At 63.3% G+C, this 14,828-nt stretch overlaps 5 protein-coding genes across 5 annotated transcripts; 4 read left to right on the forward strand and 1 right to left on the reverse strand.

Annotated features, from left to right (window-relative positions):
• Window positions 1-43: 43 nt before the first annotated feature.
• On the forward strand, window positions 44-2,941 carry JCM10292_003900 (M13 family metallopeptidase; the record flags this gene model as incomplete). Its single annotated transcript, XM_076652858.1, has 6 exons — window positions 44-1,245; window positions 1,306-1,540; window positions 1,597-2,119; window positions 2,176-2,222; window positions 2,284-2,764; window positions 2,841-2,941. 6 exons carry the CDS (start codon window positions 44-46, stop codon window positions 2,939-2,941), a joined length of 2,589 nt encoding a protein of 862 aa, XP_076501594.1.
• A 287-nt stretch (window positions 2,942-3,228) lies between these two features.
• Window positions 3,229-6,567, forward strand: MOT2 (CCR4-NOT core ubiquitin-protein ligase subunit MOT2; the record flags this gene model as incomplete). The annotated part of the gene is made up of 5 exons (XM_076652859.1): window positions 3,229-3,513; window positions 3,922-4,002; window positions 4,065-4,177; window positions 4,234-4,381; window positions 4,441-6,567. 5 exons carry the CDS (start codon window positions 3,229-3,231, stop codon window positions 6,565-6,567), a joined length of 2,754 nt encoding a protein of 917 aa, XP_076501595.1.
• A 348-nt stretch (window positions 6,568-6,915) lies between these two features.
• Window positions 6,916-9,360, reverse strand: JCM10292_003902 (3-oxoacid CoA-transferase; the record flags this gene model as incomplete). Its single annotated transcript, XM_076652860.1, has 11 exons — window positions 6,916-6,930; window positions 6,993-7,117; window positions 7,189-7,563; window positions 7,627-7,886; window positions 7,950-8,072; window positions 8,128-8,441; window positions 8,505-8,566; window positions 8,632-8,721; window positions 8,780-8,803; window positions 9,127-9,259; window positions 9,328-9,360. The coding sequence occupies 11 exons, from the start codon at window positions 9,358-9,360 to the stop codon at window positions 6,916-6,918; spliced, it is 1,554 nt and encodes a 517-aa protein (XP_076501596.1).
• Window positions 9,361-9,789: 429 nt separating this feature from the next.
• JCM10292_003903 (transcription elongation factor 1 family protein) lies at window positions 9,790-10,732 on the forward strand (the record flags this gene model as incomplete). The annotated part of the gene is made up of 6 exons (XM_076652861.1): window positions 9,790-9,844; window positions 9,928-9,982; window positions 10,057-10,114; window positions 10,181-10,193; window positions 10,345-10,389; window positions 10,449-10,732. The coding sequence occupies 6 exons, from the start codon at window positions 9,790-9,792 to the stop codon at window positions 10,730-10,732; spliced, it is 510 nt and encodes a 169-aa protein (XP_076501597.1).
• Window positions 10,733-11,493: 761 nt separating this feature from the next.
• On the forward strand, window positions 11,494-14,172 carry JCM10292_003904 (sugar porter family MFS transporter; the record flags this gene model as incomplete). The annotated part of the gene is made up of 14 exons (XM_076652862.1): window positions 11,494-11,633; window positions 11,695-11,793; window positions 11,848-11,942; window positions 11,999-12,049; window positions 12,108-12,260; window positions 12,343-12,476; window positions 12,549-12,614; window positions 12,717-13,017; window positions 13,088-13,274; window positions 13,348-13,405; window positions 13,468-13,599; window positions 13,658-13,712; window positions 13,862-13,942; window positions 14,006-14,172. The coding sequence occupies 14 exons, from the start codon at window positions 11,494-11,496 to the stop codon at window positions 14,170-14,172; spliced, it is 1,719 nt and encodes a 572-aa protein (XP_076501598.1).
• Window positions 14,173-14,828: the final 656 nt, after the last annotated feature.

Here is a 14,828-nt window from a genome sequence, read left to right on the forward strand (position 1 = left end):
CTCTCACCGTCCCTCTCACCACTACACCGCGCGACGAGCCCCGATGAGCCGCGCTGCTGCCGACGAGCAGGAGCCGCTGCTCGGCGACGAGGCCCAGCCCGCCGACGCTGCCCCCTCGCGCTCGCTCTCTTCGCGTCTCCGCACCGCGCTGCATGAGCCCCGCCGCTTGACGGGCCTCGAGAAGGCACTCGCAGCGCTCGCCATTATTCTCCTGTTGACGACTGCGACCGGCTTCGGGCTGTTTGCGGGCGAGGCTGTGCGCTACGGCAATCTCAAGCGACACCGTCATGACCACCCGGCACCGCCCCACCACCCGCGCCCGACCGCGACACAGACCGCGTCGCGCATCCCGGGCCCGACTCCGACGCATCTTCCGCCACCTGGGCCGCCCAAGATCCCGGACCACCCGGCCGACGACGAGGTTTGCCTGTCGCCTTCGTGCGTCAGGACGGCTGCAACTTTCCTCGCTGGACTCGACCCCTCTGTCGACCCGTGCGACGACTTTGATGCGTTTGCGAACGGCGGCTGGCGCGCCGAGCACCCGATCCCGGCGGGCAGCGGCCAGTTCGGCTCGGCGCAAGACATCGACCTGCGCAACAAGCGCGTCGTCCGCGCCGTGCTCGAGCGCTCGCCCGCAAAGGAGCAAGGCCTCGTCGATGCCGACAGGGAGAATTTGGCGCACTTGCGCTCCTTCTGGGAGGCGTGCAACGACGAGGAGACGCTCGAGAAGCGCGGTAGCAAGCCGTTGCTCGACGTCGTCGGCGAGGTCATCGCGCTCTGGCGCGGCGACGCATCGGCCACTGGTGCAGATGAGGGGGAGGCGAGCGAGGACGACGTCGACTTCCTCCTCCAGCTCAACGGTCTTGAGCCGACGGGCCACAAGCACCGCAAGGGTCGCGGCGGCAACCGCAAGTCGCGCAAGTGGGATCCGGCGACCAAGCGGGCGCGCTTGACTGACGCGCTCGCTTACCTGCACTCGCGCGGCATCACCGCCCTCTTCGAGACGTACACCGACGGCGACGTCGGGCGCGAGCCTTCGAAGGTCGTGCTTTGGCTCAGCCAGAGCGGTCTCGGCCTTCCGAGCAAGGACTATTACAAGGACCACGAGACGGTGCAGGTCTACGAGGAGACGGTCAAGGCGGTCCTTGACAGCGTGTACCAGGCGCGTCGTGAGAGCGACATGGGCGGCTTGGCGAGCGGCGTCGTCCGCCTCGAGAAGGCCATCGCCAAGATCTCGCTTGACGTGTACGTGGTCTGCTCGCCATGCGCGTCACTCTCGCAGCGCTGATGAGCGGCACAATACAGGGAGAAGCTAGACGAGCCGATCCCGACCTACAACCCGCACAACGCGTCGGCCCTGCAGGCCCTGTTCCCCTCGATCTCGTTTGCCGACTACTTCTCGAGCTACACGCCTCGCCCGCAGTTCCCTGACCCGGTCATCGTGACCTCGCCCGAATTCTTCGGCAACTTGACGATGCTGCTTGACAAGACTGCGCCGGACGTGCTCGAGGCTTACATGGTTTTCCAGGCGTCGCTCGAGGTGCGCTATACTCTTCTCTGCATGGCGACATCACCCACTGACTAGCTGCCTCGCAGCTCGCACCCCTTCTCAGCAGCAAGCAGCCGATCCAGCAGCGCGTCTCGCAATTGACGAACCGCCTGCGCGGCGTCGCGCCCGACGCGCACAAGCCGCGCGACGAAGTCTGCCTCGACGCACTGCTCTCGAGCTTCGGCTACAGCGTCGGCCGCTACTTTGTCGAAGAGGCCTTCGCGGGCGACAGCAAGGCGTACGCCGAAGACGTGATCCGCGCCATCATTCAGGCGTTCCAGGACCGCTTGCCCGGCCGGACGTGGCTCGACGACGAGACTCGCACCAGGGCGAGCGAGAAGGTCGCCGCGATTCGGTACAAGATTGGCTACCCTACCTCGCCCAACACGACCGACCCCGCGTCGCTTGCTCGCTATTACGCCATCAACCTTCCCGTCGAGTCCGACGATTACTTTGGCAATGTTCTCCGCAGCCGCGTAGCGGACGAGCGCCGCAAGTGGGTCAAGGTCGGCCGACCCAAGGACCGCGGCGAGTTTGACATGATCCCGTCCGAGGTCAACGCTTACTTCTGTGCGTACTGCGACCCCAGTTTCTTCAAGCGTAAGCTGACCTTTTTTCTGTTGCAGCGCCGTCGGACAACGAGATTGTGTTCCCCGCCGGCATCCTCCAGTTCGTGCGTCGGTTCCCCTCTGCTGTTCGTCATTCCGCGTCGAGCTGACGATGCATCCCCTCAGCCTTACTTCTCTGTCGACTGGCCCGAGTATGCCGTCTTCGGCTCGTTCGGCGGCGTCGCTGGCCACGAGCTCACGCACAGCCTCGACCAATCGGGTCGGCAGTACGACAAGGACGGTCGCCTTGTCGACTGGTGGGGTCCGGACACGAGCAAGCACTTCCTCGAGCGGCAGGCGTGCTTCGAGCGGCAGTATGCCAACTATTCGGTCGTTGGGAGCGACGGCAAGCGGCACTACATCAACTCGAAGTTCACGGGCGGCGAGGACGGCGCCGACGCAGGCGGGGTTGCGCAGGCGTGGACGGCATGGCAGTCGCGCCGCGGCAGTGACGAGCACGCCAACTACCTCCTGCCGGGCCTGCAGCAGTACTCGCGCGAGCAGCTCTTCTTTGTCGCGTATGCGCAGGGGTGGGCCATGAACATCTCGCCGGGCGAGTCGCAGCGCCGCATCGCTGTCGACCCGCACTCGCCGGCCAAGTTCCGCGGTACGTCGACTCGGGGACCGCTGTGCTTCTCGGCGGTCAGAGACCGGTGCTAACGGACGCCTCACGCAAACTGCAGTCATCGGCCCGCTGTCGAACAACGCCGACTTTGCCGAGGCGTTCAACTGCCCTGTCGGCAGCGCGATGAACCGCGGTGAGGCACGTTGCGAGCTGTGGTGAGCGCACAAGGCGCAGGAGCAGGAGCAGGAGCAGGGGTGGCGAAGGCAGCGGTGTCCCCAACGACAGCATCGCGAATCAAGTGGTAGGAGCAGCTCTGTAGATATTTCAGTGCGACTCGCAGTAGCCCACTGTGCCCGTGCGAGTGTGTGCCAGCGCAGAGAGAGGAGTCGCGGGGAGGCGAGGTGTTCGCTCGCCGCGCACCTTTGTGCCCGCCGCCGTTGCTCGCTCTCGGCCGTGCGCAGACCCGCCCCGCGTGCGAACCGGAGAGGGAGCCTGCCCAGCCCAGCATGCGCCACGCCGCCTACAGCCAGGCTGCGTCGCACCCGCACTCGCGCGCTGCGCCTGCGCCCGTCTCGTCGGCCTGGACCGCCAACCCGCTCCCCGCCAGCGCGCACGGCGCAGCGGGAGGCGGCGCAGGCGCGCACTCGAGCGCGTACCCGCCCCTCGGCGCGCAGCCTCAGGCCCACGCCCACGCCGCGAGCGCCCGCGACGCCGCTCTCGCGGGACACGGCGCCGTCGCGAGCGCGAGCACGGCACTCGACCGCGTCCTCGCCATGCTCGACGGCTTCGAGGTGCGTGCAGCCTTCCGTCCAGGGCTCTGCAGGGCTCGCGCGCGCGGTCTCGAGGGCACACGAGCAGCGGCGGGCGGCGAGATTGCCGCGGTGGCACAAGTCGAGGAGTCAGCTCGTGAAGCGCCCTTCGCCGCGCTCAGGAGGCTCAAGCTGTGCTCTCTGGGCGCTCAATTGGCGCTTCTCGACCACCTGAGGGGCGCAGCGGAGACACCCTTACTCGCGGAAGCGTCACTCGGTCGCGTGCTCGTGCAGCACCTCCGCACCGCCTCCTCGCTTACATCTCTGCGGGCTGGAGGCGTTGGTGCAACTGGGATGCCGCAATTGGAGTAGCCGTGACAAGGCACCAATGGGCTGTAGCGAGACTTGCGCTGCGGAGCTGACCCGCCTTGCTTCTTCCCGCTCACACAGGACGACATGGACTGCCCGCTGTGTCTCGAAGAGATGGACTTGTCCGACCTGAATTTCCGACCCTGTCCTTGCGGATATCAGGTGCGCTGCGGTCCGCTACAACAGGGTGAAGCCGGAGCTGATGACCTGCCCGCTCTCAACAGATCTGCCGCTTCTGCTACCACCACATCAAAGAAAACACGAACAACCGTTGTCCCGCGTGCCGCACACCGTATGACGACGCTACTGTCGAGTTCAAGGCGATCAAGCCGGACGAGTGCGCTCCATCTCGTTCCGAGGCTCGTGCGGATGTGCTGACCTGGTCTCTCACAGAATGAAACGGTTGCAAGCTGCGAAGAAGCTGCGCGACAAGCGACGGAAAGATGCCGAGCTGGCGATGCAGAACAAGGCGACCGTTCGAGTCCGAATGCGCAGCCAGGTTCACATCACCGGCATGACCACTCGGCAGGCAAACGAGGATGTGCGACTCACTTCCTATCCCCTTCTCGTCGCCTCTAGCTCACCTGTCTTCGTGCGCAGACGCTTGCACAGCTCAAAGACCAGGAGCACTTCGGACGCTACGGCAAGATCACCAAGCTCTTCATGTCGAAGCGTTCGCCTTCCGCGTCACAGCAAGGATCTTTCCACCCCGTCTACCAGCCTGTCAACGTGTACGTCAACTACCGGACGCCGGCCGAGGCGTCGCACTGCATCGCTGCAACCGACGGCACGCTCTCCGTCGAAGGCAACAAGCTGCGAGCTGTGTGGGGCACGACGCGCTACTGCCCGAACTACCTCAAAGGCATCCGCTGCCCCGATCACAACTGCACGTTCGCGCACGAGCCGGGCGATGAGATCGAGGGTCCGCTTCCGTCGACGAAGGACGAGATCTTCACGTACGACAGCGAGACGGTCGCCAAGCCTCGCACGACGACTGCAGCCACGGCAACCAAGAAGCAGCCCGAGGTTTCACTGCCTGCGACTGCTTCTTGGGCGTCGAAGAACGCGCCGCCTCCTCCGTCCTCGCCCATCATCCTCAACCCGCATCTTCCGCCTTTGTCCGCTACGCTGCCGAAGCCGCCGCCTCCTCAGCGCTCCGTCTCCACCTCGAAGCCTCAGACGCATCCTCTCCCGGCGCGTCCTTCCTCCCGCGCGAAGCAAGCCGCCGCAGCTGCCGCCACGGCTGCAACGGCTTCTTCGCCCTCCGCCCCCTCTTCCCCCTCCGCTTCTGCCGCGCAGCTTCCCGCGGCTCCCGTCGACGAGGCGCGTGTGCCCCGACGTGCGTCCGAGCACCCGGCCGAGCCTTCTTCCGACCCTGTCGCCTCGACGTCGCGCTCGCCGTCGCCTGTCCCGGTCGTGGCAGCCGTCCCTGCGCCCTCAGGCGCGTTCGATCCGTTCGCCGTCTTCTCTTCGCAGCCGTTGCATGGCCTCGTCGAGGCTCCTTCGGTCCCGTCCTTCCCCGACTTCGAGTTTGGCGATGGCGTGTTCGATTTCAGCCTGGACCCGGACGTGAAAGGTAAGGGGCGCGCCGTGGCGCAGGAGGAGCCGACGCCGTTCCGCGACTTTGCCAACTTCGAGGGCTTTGGTCGTCCCGCCGAAGCGCACGAAGCGGCGCCCTCGCCCTTCTCTGCCTCGTCGTACATGGGCTCGTTCGACCCTTTCGCCGAGAATTCCTTCTCGGTGGGCGGGAGCAACGACCTGAGGTCGGACTCGCCGACTCCGCCGTCGACCGCGGGTGCCGACGAGATGTCGCGCCGCAGCTCGCGCTTCGGCTTCGCCCGCCGCGAATCCAGTTCGTCGCATGCCATGCCGAGCGGCAAGGTGGGCGAGCTCCTGTCGGCCGCTGCACGGTCCGCCTTTGGGCCTGCGGCGGGTGGACGCGACGGCTCGCCGAATGGCCTGCCTTCGCCTGGTGCGCCGTTCGCACCGCCCGGCATCGCGGCCCCGTCTCGCAGCGCGAGCGGCGTCTTCAACTCGCTTCCGCCGCTGGGACACGATCTCGGCGCGGGCGCGGGCGGCACGCCATCGCTCGCACCGGCATTCCCGCCCGGCGTGCTGCGTTCGCTCGCATCGCCCAACGGCTCGACCACCTCTTCGCCCCAGCTCTCGCCTCGTAGCCGCGGAGCCGCTCTCCCGCCGCATCCGCAGCACCAGCAGCACCACTACGGTCCCCTCCCGCCCGGTCTCGGTGGCTCCATCGGCCTTAACGGTGGCGTTGCCAACTCGGCGCTCCCGCCGCCTCCCGGTCTCATGCCCGGCCGCGGCGCGCCGATACCCGCTGCGTCGTTCCCGCTCCCGCCTCCCGCTCCTCGTCAGACGCAGCCCGGCGCCGGTTCGGGCGCGAGCAACACGGTCGCCAAGGAGGACTTGCTCGCGCTCATCGCGGCCGCGCAGGCGAGCGCGTCCAAGCAGCCGCAGCAGCAGCCGCAGCCGAGCAGCCAGGATCCGCATCCGTTCTTTTCGGACCCGGCGATCCTCAATGCGCGCCTTGCGTCGACCGGCGCGAGCTCGGCCGACGCACAGCTACCGCCGTTCGGGAGCGCGCTCCCGCAGCAGCAGACTCAGTCGCCGTTCCCGCCCGGTATGCGCTTGCCGTTCCAGCTGCACCAGCAGCCGCAGCCGCCGCAGATGCAGCAGGCGCCTGGGCTGTACCGCCCCATGAATTAGGCGCCTTCGTGCTCATTCGGGCACCCCCGTCTCGACCTTCTCCCCTTTTCCAGTTTCATTCGCTCCCCCTTGCACCCTCCCTCCCAGTCCTCCCCCCTCCATTCTGTTTAGCACTCGGCTCTGCGTGGTCATGCTGTGGCGGCAGCTCCACTCAGTCTGTCGGTTGTGTAGCAGACCTCCCTTCTGCAAACCAGTCCCCACACACTGCTTGTTGAGAACGTCCGACAAAGCTGTTTCTCTGCGCTTCTTCTCGTGGATCTCAAGGTATCATGCACGAAAGAATATGACAGGTCGAGCACAGCTCTACTAAGCGAAACCCCAAAAACGACGAGACATGCACAACACCGCCTACGCGTCCATAGTCTGCGAAGATCAAGAAAGAGTGTCAGGACTGTCGGTCTACTACAACGAGCGCACGCACGCACCTTGAGATCCGGTGCGACCTCGTACTTCGCGCCAGTCGCCTTGCGCACGTCCTCCTCGGTGACACCCGCCGCAAGCTCGGTGAGGATGAGCTTCTTGGCTTCACGGTCAACCTGGAATACGCAGACTGTTGACAGAGAGGGAGGCAAGGTCAGTGTGTAAGCTTTCAGGGGAGCACGCAGATCACGCGAAGCGCACGGTCGGTGATGATGGTCGAGACACAGTTGACACCGGTGAGCGGGAGCGAGCACGTGTCGAGGATCTTGTGCTTGCCGCCCTTGGCGACGTGGTCCATGACAACAACGACCTTGGTCTGCTCCGGGTTAGAGACGAGGTCCATGGCGCCGCCCATGCCCTTGACCATCTTGCCCGGGATCATGTAGTTTGCGATGTCGCCCGACGCCGAGACCTGCATGGCGCCAAGCATCGAGACGTCGACGTGACCGCCGCGGATCATCGAGAACGACTCGGCAGAGTCGAAGGTGGATGCGCCGGGAAGCAGGGTGACAGTCTCCTTGCCAGCGTTGATGATGTCGGCATCCACCTCAGCCTTGGTCGGGTAAGGGCCCATGCCTGTATCAACAGGCCTGTCAGAACGTGTGCGATCAGAGGGACAAGCAGACGAAAAGAACGCACCGAGGATTCCGTTCTCCGACTGCATGTGGATGACCGTGCCGGGCTCGAGGAAAGACGGCGCGAGCATGGGCATGCCGATGCCGAGGTTCACGTACATGCCCTCCTTGAGCTCCTTGGCCGCACGCTTGACGATGCGCTCACGGCGGAGGCGCGCCTCGTCCTTGCCCAGGGCAGCCTCGGAAGCTGTGTCGCCCTTCTCCTCGCGGAGGACCTCGATCTCGACGCGCTTCGGAGTCTCCGACTTGACCACACGGTTCACGCTGCGAATGATGGGCAGTGAGCGGATCAGCCTGGACACCGAGAAAGCGAGATGATTAACTCACTAGATGCCAGGAAGGTGAATGTGGTTCGGGTCGAGCGAACCAACCGGGACAATCTCCTCCGCCTCAACGATCGTCATCTTGGCGGAACGAGCCATGGCGCCGGAGAAGTTTTGGGCAGCGTAACTGAGTAGGAAGAGATGAGCAGAGGTCGCGTACAAGCGTGAAAAGAGAAACGCACCGGAAAACGCAGTTGCCGTACTCGTCGGCCTTCCACACCTTGATCAGCGCGTAGTCACCCTTGATTGCCTCCTCCATGATGTAGCCCTTGCCGTCGAAGTCGCGGGCTTCGCGCGCCTTGCCGGGAATGTCGACCTCCTTGCCACCCTCCTTGTAACGGATGGGAATCTCGCCGGTCTGCACCGCAGTGCCATAGCCCGACGGCGTGTAGAAGGCGGGAATGCCTGCGCCGCCGGCACGGCACCGTTCGGCGAGAGTGCCTTGCGGCGTCAGCTCGAGCGAGATCTGCCCGTTGAGATACAGCGACTCGAAGTGCTGTGTGTCGAGGGGATAGTCAGGCTACAGAAACCCTGTCGAAATCACAGGCGATCGACCCACCTTGTTCGCGCCGAGGTACGACGAGATCATCTTGGAGATCTGGCCCGAGTGGAGGAGAGCACCTGTCCAGAGCAGTACCATTCAGTGTCCGAAGATCTTTGCGATTCGGAAGCTATGATGGACATACCGAGGCCGAACTTGCCGACACCAGCATTGTTCGAAACGCAGGTGAGGTTCTTGACCTCCGGGCGCTGAGAGAGGGCGCCGATCAGCGTGTCTATAGAGGCGCCGTCAGTCGTCATCCTATCCGAGCTCCACGGGCTTGTGGCACGCACCGGCAGTGCCGCACAATCCGAAACCTGCGCACGAAGCAGAAAAGCGTCAGTCGCTGCATCGATGCGCCTCCCAGTCCTGACTGTGCTAGTGCTAGTTGTGCTTGTACTACTGACAAGTCGCGTCTCTGCAGTCGGCGAAAGGTGTGGAGGCGGCCACCGAGCTCCTTCCGACATGGGTGCAGCGGTCGGAGGGCATGGGTCAGAACGAGCGACGGCGGGACGTGCGCTGTGCCAGTCATGACAGCGCGTAGCCGTTCCAACAGTGTATCTGAGTATTCCAGGAGCCGCTGCTGGTCGCCCCGGGCTATGCAGAGTGAGAGACGGGCGAGCCGCGGCCCGGGACGCACCTCCGGAGAGGACGATCGAGTCGCCCTTGACGTCGGCGACAGCCTCAGCGGGCGATGCGTAGATCTTGGAGACAGTCTGCTTGACGTCGAAGCGCGCAGCAGTGGTCGACAGGGACCGGGTCGCGAGCGGAGCCTGCGAGGGAGAGGATGGGTGGGTAAGTGGGGGCGCGGTACGTGAGCGGGAGCGGACAGGCTGCTCACGCGACCGAGGACACGGCGTGCAGAAGACAGCATGGCAGCTGGAGTGATCCTACAGACGCGCGGGAACGTGCGGGCGAGGCGGGAGACGAGAGAAGAAAGCAGGAGAGCGGGCCGGGCAACCTCGCCCGTCGGCAGCCGCGAGACATCTCGCTGCCGCCTCTTTGCGTGCCTCAACATGTGTTCCGTAGAGGAGCTGTCTGGCCCTTCCGTTTGCAGACCGTCTTTGCCGGAGCCAGCTCTGCCGCGCCGAGAGCAGCCCGAGAGCAGCATTTCTCGTGATGCACTATCAGGAGCGAGAACCGTGGACGATTTCAGGAGCTTGAGAAGTACTTGTTGAGCGACTCGGAGTCACGGATCTCGTGCCAAGATCGACTGCCGTCTCGAGGTCGGCTCGTCGGGGCGACTTGCTTCTGATGAGGACGAGCGGTCATCCATCGTCCCCTTCCTCCGCACAATCCAGAGATGGGCAAGCGCAAGTCGTCCAAGAAGCCTCAGGTCCGCGTCAAGCAGGTCCTGGGTGCGTCTGCTGCTCTGGCGCCTCCCAGAGTCTGTGTCCGCTCGCCGCGACGCTCATCACTCGTCGCGCCGCCCTGTGTACAGACAAGTCGTTCCGCTGTGTGTTCTGCGCTCACCAGGGCTCGGTCACCTGCAAGCTGTGTGTAACAGCGTTCCGTCTCCCTCTGTCCCTCGAGGCTGCGCTGACACCGTCCACTTCTCGTTGCCTTGCAGCGACACGAAGAACCACATCGGCCGGTTAGCGTGCAAGGACTGCGGGCAGAGTTTCGAGGTACGAGCACGTCCTCTGTTGCCTCGTGGAAGCTGTTGATCGTCTGACGTGTCTTCCATCTCGCAGGCTGATATCAACCGTGCGTCTGGTTCGATCGCGTCCATTTCGACGCCAACGCCGTCTAGCCTGTTGACCCATGTTCTGCGAATCACCCTGCTGGATCTCCCACCTACGACCTCTGCGCCTGCTCGCTTTCCTCCGGACCCCGCCCCTTCGCATTTCGGACGCAGATCTTACAGAGCCGGTTGATCTCTACAGCCAGTGGATCGATGCCTGTACGCTTCCAATTTTCGCCTTCTCGTTTGCGCTGTACTGAGCTCGCCGGACTGTGCAGGCGAGGCTGTCAACCCGGTGAACGCGCCACCGCAGCGAGCCAAGTCTGCGCAAGCCGCGCCGAAGAAGCGGCGCGCGGCAGATGATGAAGAGGATGCGGACGAGGAGGATGAAGATGATGGGCAAAATCGAGGCGGCGCAGGAGGGAGGACAGGGCTGACGGACGATGAAGAGGAGGAGGATTTGCCGGATCTGCGGGCTGTGCACAAGAAGCAGCGGGTAGACTCGCCCGGTGCAGACGAAGAGGACGATGCTGGTGGTGCAGGCGAGGATGCAGACGATTGAACAATGGTATCGCTTCGTAGCGCGACGAGGCCTTTTGTTGGTTGCTGCTCCGGGAGGGACCTTGCTTTTCACCGACTCGGCCGCAAGCACGGCTCGCATAAGACGCATTCAGCGAACTTCGCGCGAAGCATCGAGCGCGACACAACCACCGCCACTCAAACTCTGGGCGACAGCTGTCTGCTGTGTTCTCCGCGTTGCGATGCTCGGCAGAGCGGGGGACCCCGTTCCTCCCACTCGTCTCTCGCCACGCCATCGCGTTTCCGGTGCGACGCTGCGCTGTGCCGTGCATTCTCGGTGCTGACCGACTGCTCGCTCGGCTGGCTTGCCTGCCGGCATCACTGCCAAGCTCTGCGCGACTCCGCTCCGGACTCCTCCCGAGTCGCTCTCCCCGGCTGCGGCTCTCGCTGTCCAAGCCTCGGGACCGGCTTGTTGTCACCGAGAGCAACCAAGCTTCGCGGGCGCTAGGTATCGTCGCCGGGCCGGCACCGTCTCTGTGCGCGCGCGGAGGAGCGCCTTCCCTTCTCGACTGCCACAGTGCCTCTCCACCAAGACCAACTTCTTGGCCGTGCTCGTCTAGCCGAACGAGGTGGTCGTGCGGAGGCTCTGACGGGGCCGCGTATGATGAGCAGTCCCTTCGCGACGAGCAATGGCGCCCCCACGGTCAACTCTCGTCCCAAAGTCGGTCCCCTCGTCTTGCTGCGCCCTCCTTTGCTGCTTTCCTTCTTCCTGCGCTCGTCTCCTCCTCCCTTGAGCTAAGCATCATGAGTCTCGTCAACGACAAAGCGCGGCCCGACGCTGAGAAGCGCGAGTTCTCCGACACCTCGCCTCCTCCGACGACCGGTGCTGGCCGGATCGCAAAGAAGGATGCTTTCGCCGGCGCGGAGATACCCGAGGGTATCAAGTGCGCGCACACTGCCCTGGCTCTCTCGTTGTGAGACAAGCTGACTACCTGTCACTCACAGGATGGACGCGTCAGGGATCCCGACCTACATGGGCGCAAACGGCAAGCGACTCGACCATCTCGTCACAGTGGCGGCCTCGTGTGGCTTCATCCTTTTCGGGTATGCCAAAAAGTTGCCACTCTTGCATGCATAAGCTGATCACCGGCGACACAGGTATGACCAGGGCGTCATGTCCGGTCTCATCTCTAGTCCGCAGTTCGTTCGCACGTTCACGTTGGCAGATGCTTCCATCCAGGGCAGCTACCAAGGTGGGCAGACTGCTCCTCGTTTGCCACAGCTGGAGCTGACGTCTCTTTCCGCACAGCGTCCGTTTATCAGGCTTTCTACGTCGCAATCTACACCGTCGGTTGCCTCGGTGCGTGTCCGTGCCCGGCCTCCCGCGCGAGCTGTCCAGCTCACTCCAGTACCGGCAGGCGGCGCTATCTTTGCCCTCCTCTTCGGCGACCGCCTCGGAAGGCGGAAAATGATCGCGGCCGGATCGTATGTTATGACCGCGGGTATCGCCCTCCAGGTCACGTCTTTCAGTGGCCATTGGGCTAGCGGCCAGTACATCATCGGCCGTCTTGGTGCGTAGCACGTTCAAGCGCGCACGTCCGGCTCGGACACTCACGCACATTCGTCGCCGCTTCCTTCGTCTCTGATGCGCAGTGGCTGGTTTTGGCACCGGCTTCCACACTTCGACAATCCCTACATGGCATGCTGAGTGTGCCAAGGCCCACTCGCGCGGTCTCGCGGTGTTCATTGAAGCCGCCATGATCTCTACGGGTACCATGCTTTCCTACGTGAGTCTTTTCGCCTTCTTGCTGAGCTTCAAGGACAGCGAGCTTAGCTGATCACGTGCCTGTCTGCTGCAGTGGATTGACCTGGGCTTCTCTTTCATGGAGAGTGACGCTTCGTGGCGCGTTCCGGTCGCCATTCAGGTACGTTTTGCTGGTCTTCAGACCTCCCGGCCTCTCTGGATGCGTGCTGACTGCACATATCGCGTACTCGCACCGACCACGCCTGCGACGTCATCCCTGAAGTGTGTCTTTGCCGTCATCCTCAACATCATGATCGTCTGGCTCCCAGAGTCGCCTCGTTGGCTCGTGTCCAAGGGCCACATGGTCGAAGCGCAGCGAGTCATTGCAGCGCTCGAGCCCGCGCCAATGAACTCGGAGACGGTCATCCTCCAGACTAAGGTTATCGCCGACGCTCTCGAGGGCCAGACTCGCCAGCGCAAGCGCGACCTCCTTACGAATGGGCCGACTCAGCACCTTCGCCGAGTTCTCATTGGCTCTTCCAGCCAGTTCTTCCAGCAGATCGGTGGCTGTAACGCGGTCATCTGTGCGTTTTAGCCCTCTGTTGCGGTTCTCTCGATCTTTGGATGGAGCTGACCATGTGTCGCCTCGTTCAGACTTCTCGACGGTCATCTTCGAAGACTATCTTGGTGTCGATCGCACCATGGCGCTTATCCTCGGCTCAGTTCTCGCAACCGTCTACGCCCTTGCCGCCTGCATCTCATTCCCGCTAGTCGACCGCATCGGCCGCCGCAAGCTCTTCTACATCGGCACGGTCGGCCAGGCGCTGTCTATGTTCCTTATGTGCGCAATATGGCAATGCCGGCTGACCCTCTGTACTCCGTGGTATTGACACATGCGCGCTTTCTGTGTGCAGCATGGCCTGCATCATCCCCGGGCAGAACAGCTCGGCCATCAACGGCTCGATTGTTGGCGTGCGTCCAGTCCACGCGTGCGACACTGATGCATGCAGACCATGCTGACCTCCTCGACCCAGCTCTTCCTGTTCCTCACCTTCTTCGGTTTCACGTGGTTGGAGCTGCCTTGGCTTTACCCGGCCGAAGTCAACCCTCTCAAGACGCGCACGAACGCCAACGCTGTCTCGACTATCAACAACTGGCTGTGGAACGCAAGTTGCTGCAATCCGCTGGAAGATTGGCCCCGACTGACCGCAGATGGACCTGCAGTTCACAGTCGTCATGTTCACGCCGCCCTTCCTTGCCACATCCGCAATCGGCTGCTGTGCGTACTCTTGACCGCTCTTGAACGTGCGCTCGACTGACCTGCCGCTTGCGCGTGGGATAGTTGCATTCTGTGCGTTTCTTGCCGCTTCTTCTGCCTCCGGTAACACTCAGGCCTCAGCTGACGCTCTCCGGCCCTTTCCTTCAAAGTCGGGGCTGTCAACTTGATGTTCCTTCCGGTCATCCGCTTCTTCTACCTCGAGACCAGTGGCCGGTCTCTGGAGGAGATTGGTGCGTGGCGCTGGTCGGCATATTGCTCACGCCTCTTGCTGATCCTCTCCCAAATGACCGCAGACATCATCTTTGCCCGAGGCTATGTTGAGGGCGTTTCCTACGTCAAGATGGCCAAGGAGATGCCGCGGCTCTCGGGACAGGAGATCGAGGCCGAGTGGCAGCGTCTCGGGCTCTCTGATGAGGCGCGCCCCGCATCGGTTGCGGGCTCGACAACGGGTGCCGTTTGAAGCTCGTCCTCTTTTGCACATGCCCTCGGTCTGCCTTTGCCTGTACATAGTTAGCGATCTTGCCCTGCTCGATGGCACCAAATGACAAGGTGCACCGTTCCTCCTCTTGCCTGAAGACTTGCCCCCGCTGTCATAGATCTGCGGTGCATCCAAATACACATTTGATTGCTGTTGGCAAGGTTTGATCAGCCGAGGAGGCAATGCTTGTGACAGCTTCTGGTCATTGGGAACGAGCCTGGGTGCGGGACTTGCGAGTGAGCTCTCCGTGCAGCACCTTGCGTCAGCAGCAGCTCAGGGGCTCTTCACAGCTAGTGCGCAGGTGCACCTTCTGCAGTCCCTGGCAATGCCGCACTGTAAGGAAGTAGAACTCGAGGAATGGAGCCCGGGTTGCCTGCTCCGGTCAATTGGCTCATTAGAATTGGCCAATGCAATGTTTGGAAAGCGGTGGCATTACACCTGCCCCCTTTGCTACTGTCCACAGACATGGATGCATGTGTTGGACTTGCTGCGTGTGTAGCCAGGCTGCTTTTCAGCCTTGCGTAAAGTGTGAATATGATTTCACCACACCTGACCGGCCTGCCTGAGGCTGCCGTGCGCGCAGTGAGGCTTGAGCACAGAAGATTGCTGCACACTGAGAGTGCCTGGAAAGTCTGCAT

The sequence above is a fragment of the Rhodotorula paludigena genome (genome assembly GCF_050403205.1).
Source record: "Rhodotorula paludigena JCM10292 DNA, Rt_paludigena_JCM10292v1_ctg96, whole genome shotgun sequence".
Taxonomy (NCBI): domain Eukaryota; kingdom Fungi; phylum Basidiomycota; class Microbotryomycetes; order Sporidiobolales; family Sporidiobolaceae; genus Rhodotorula; species Rhodotorula paludigena.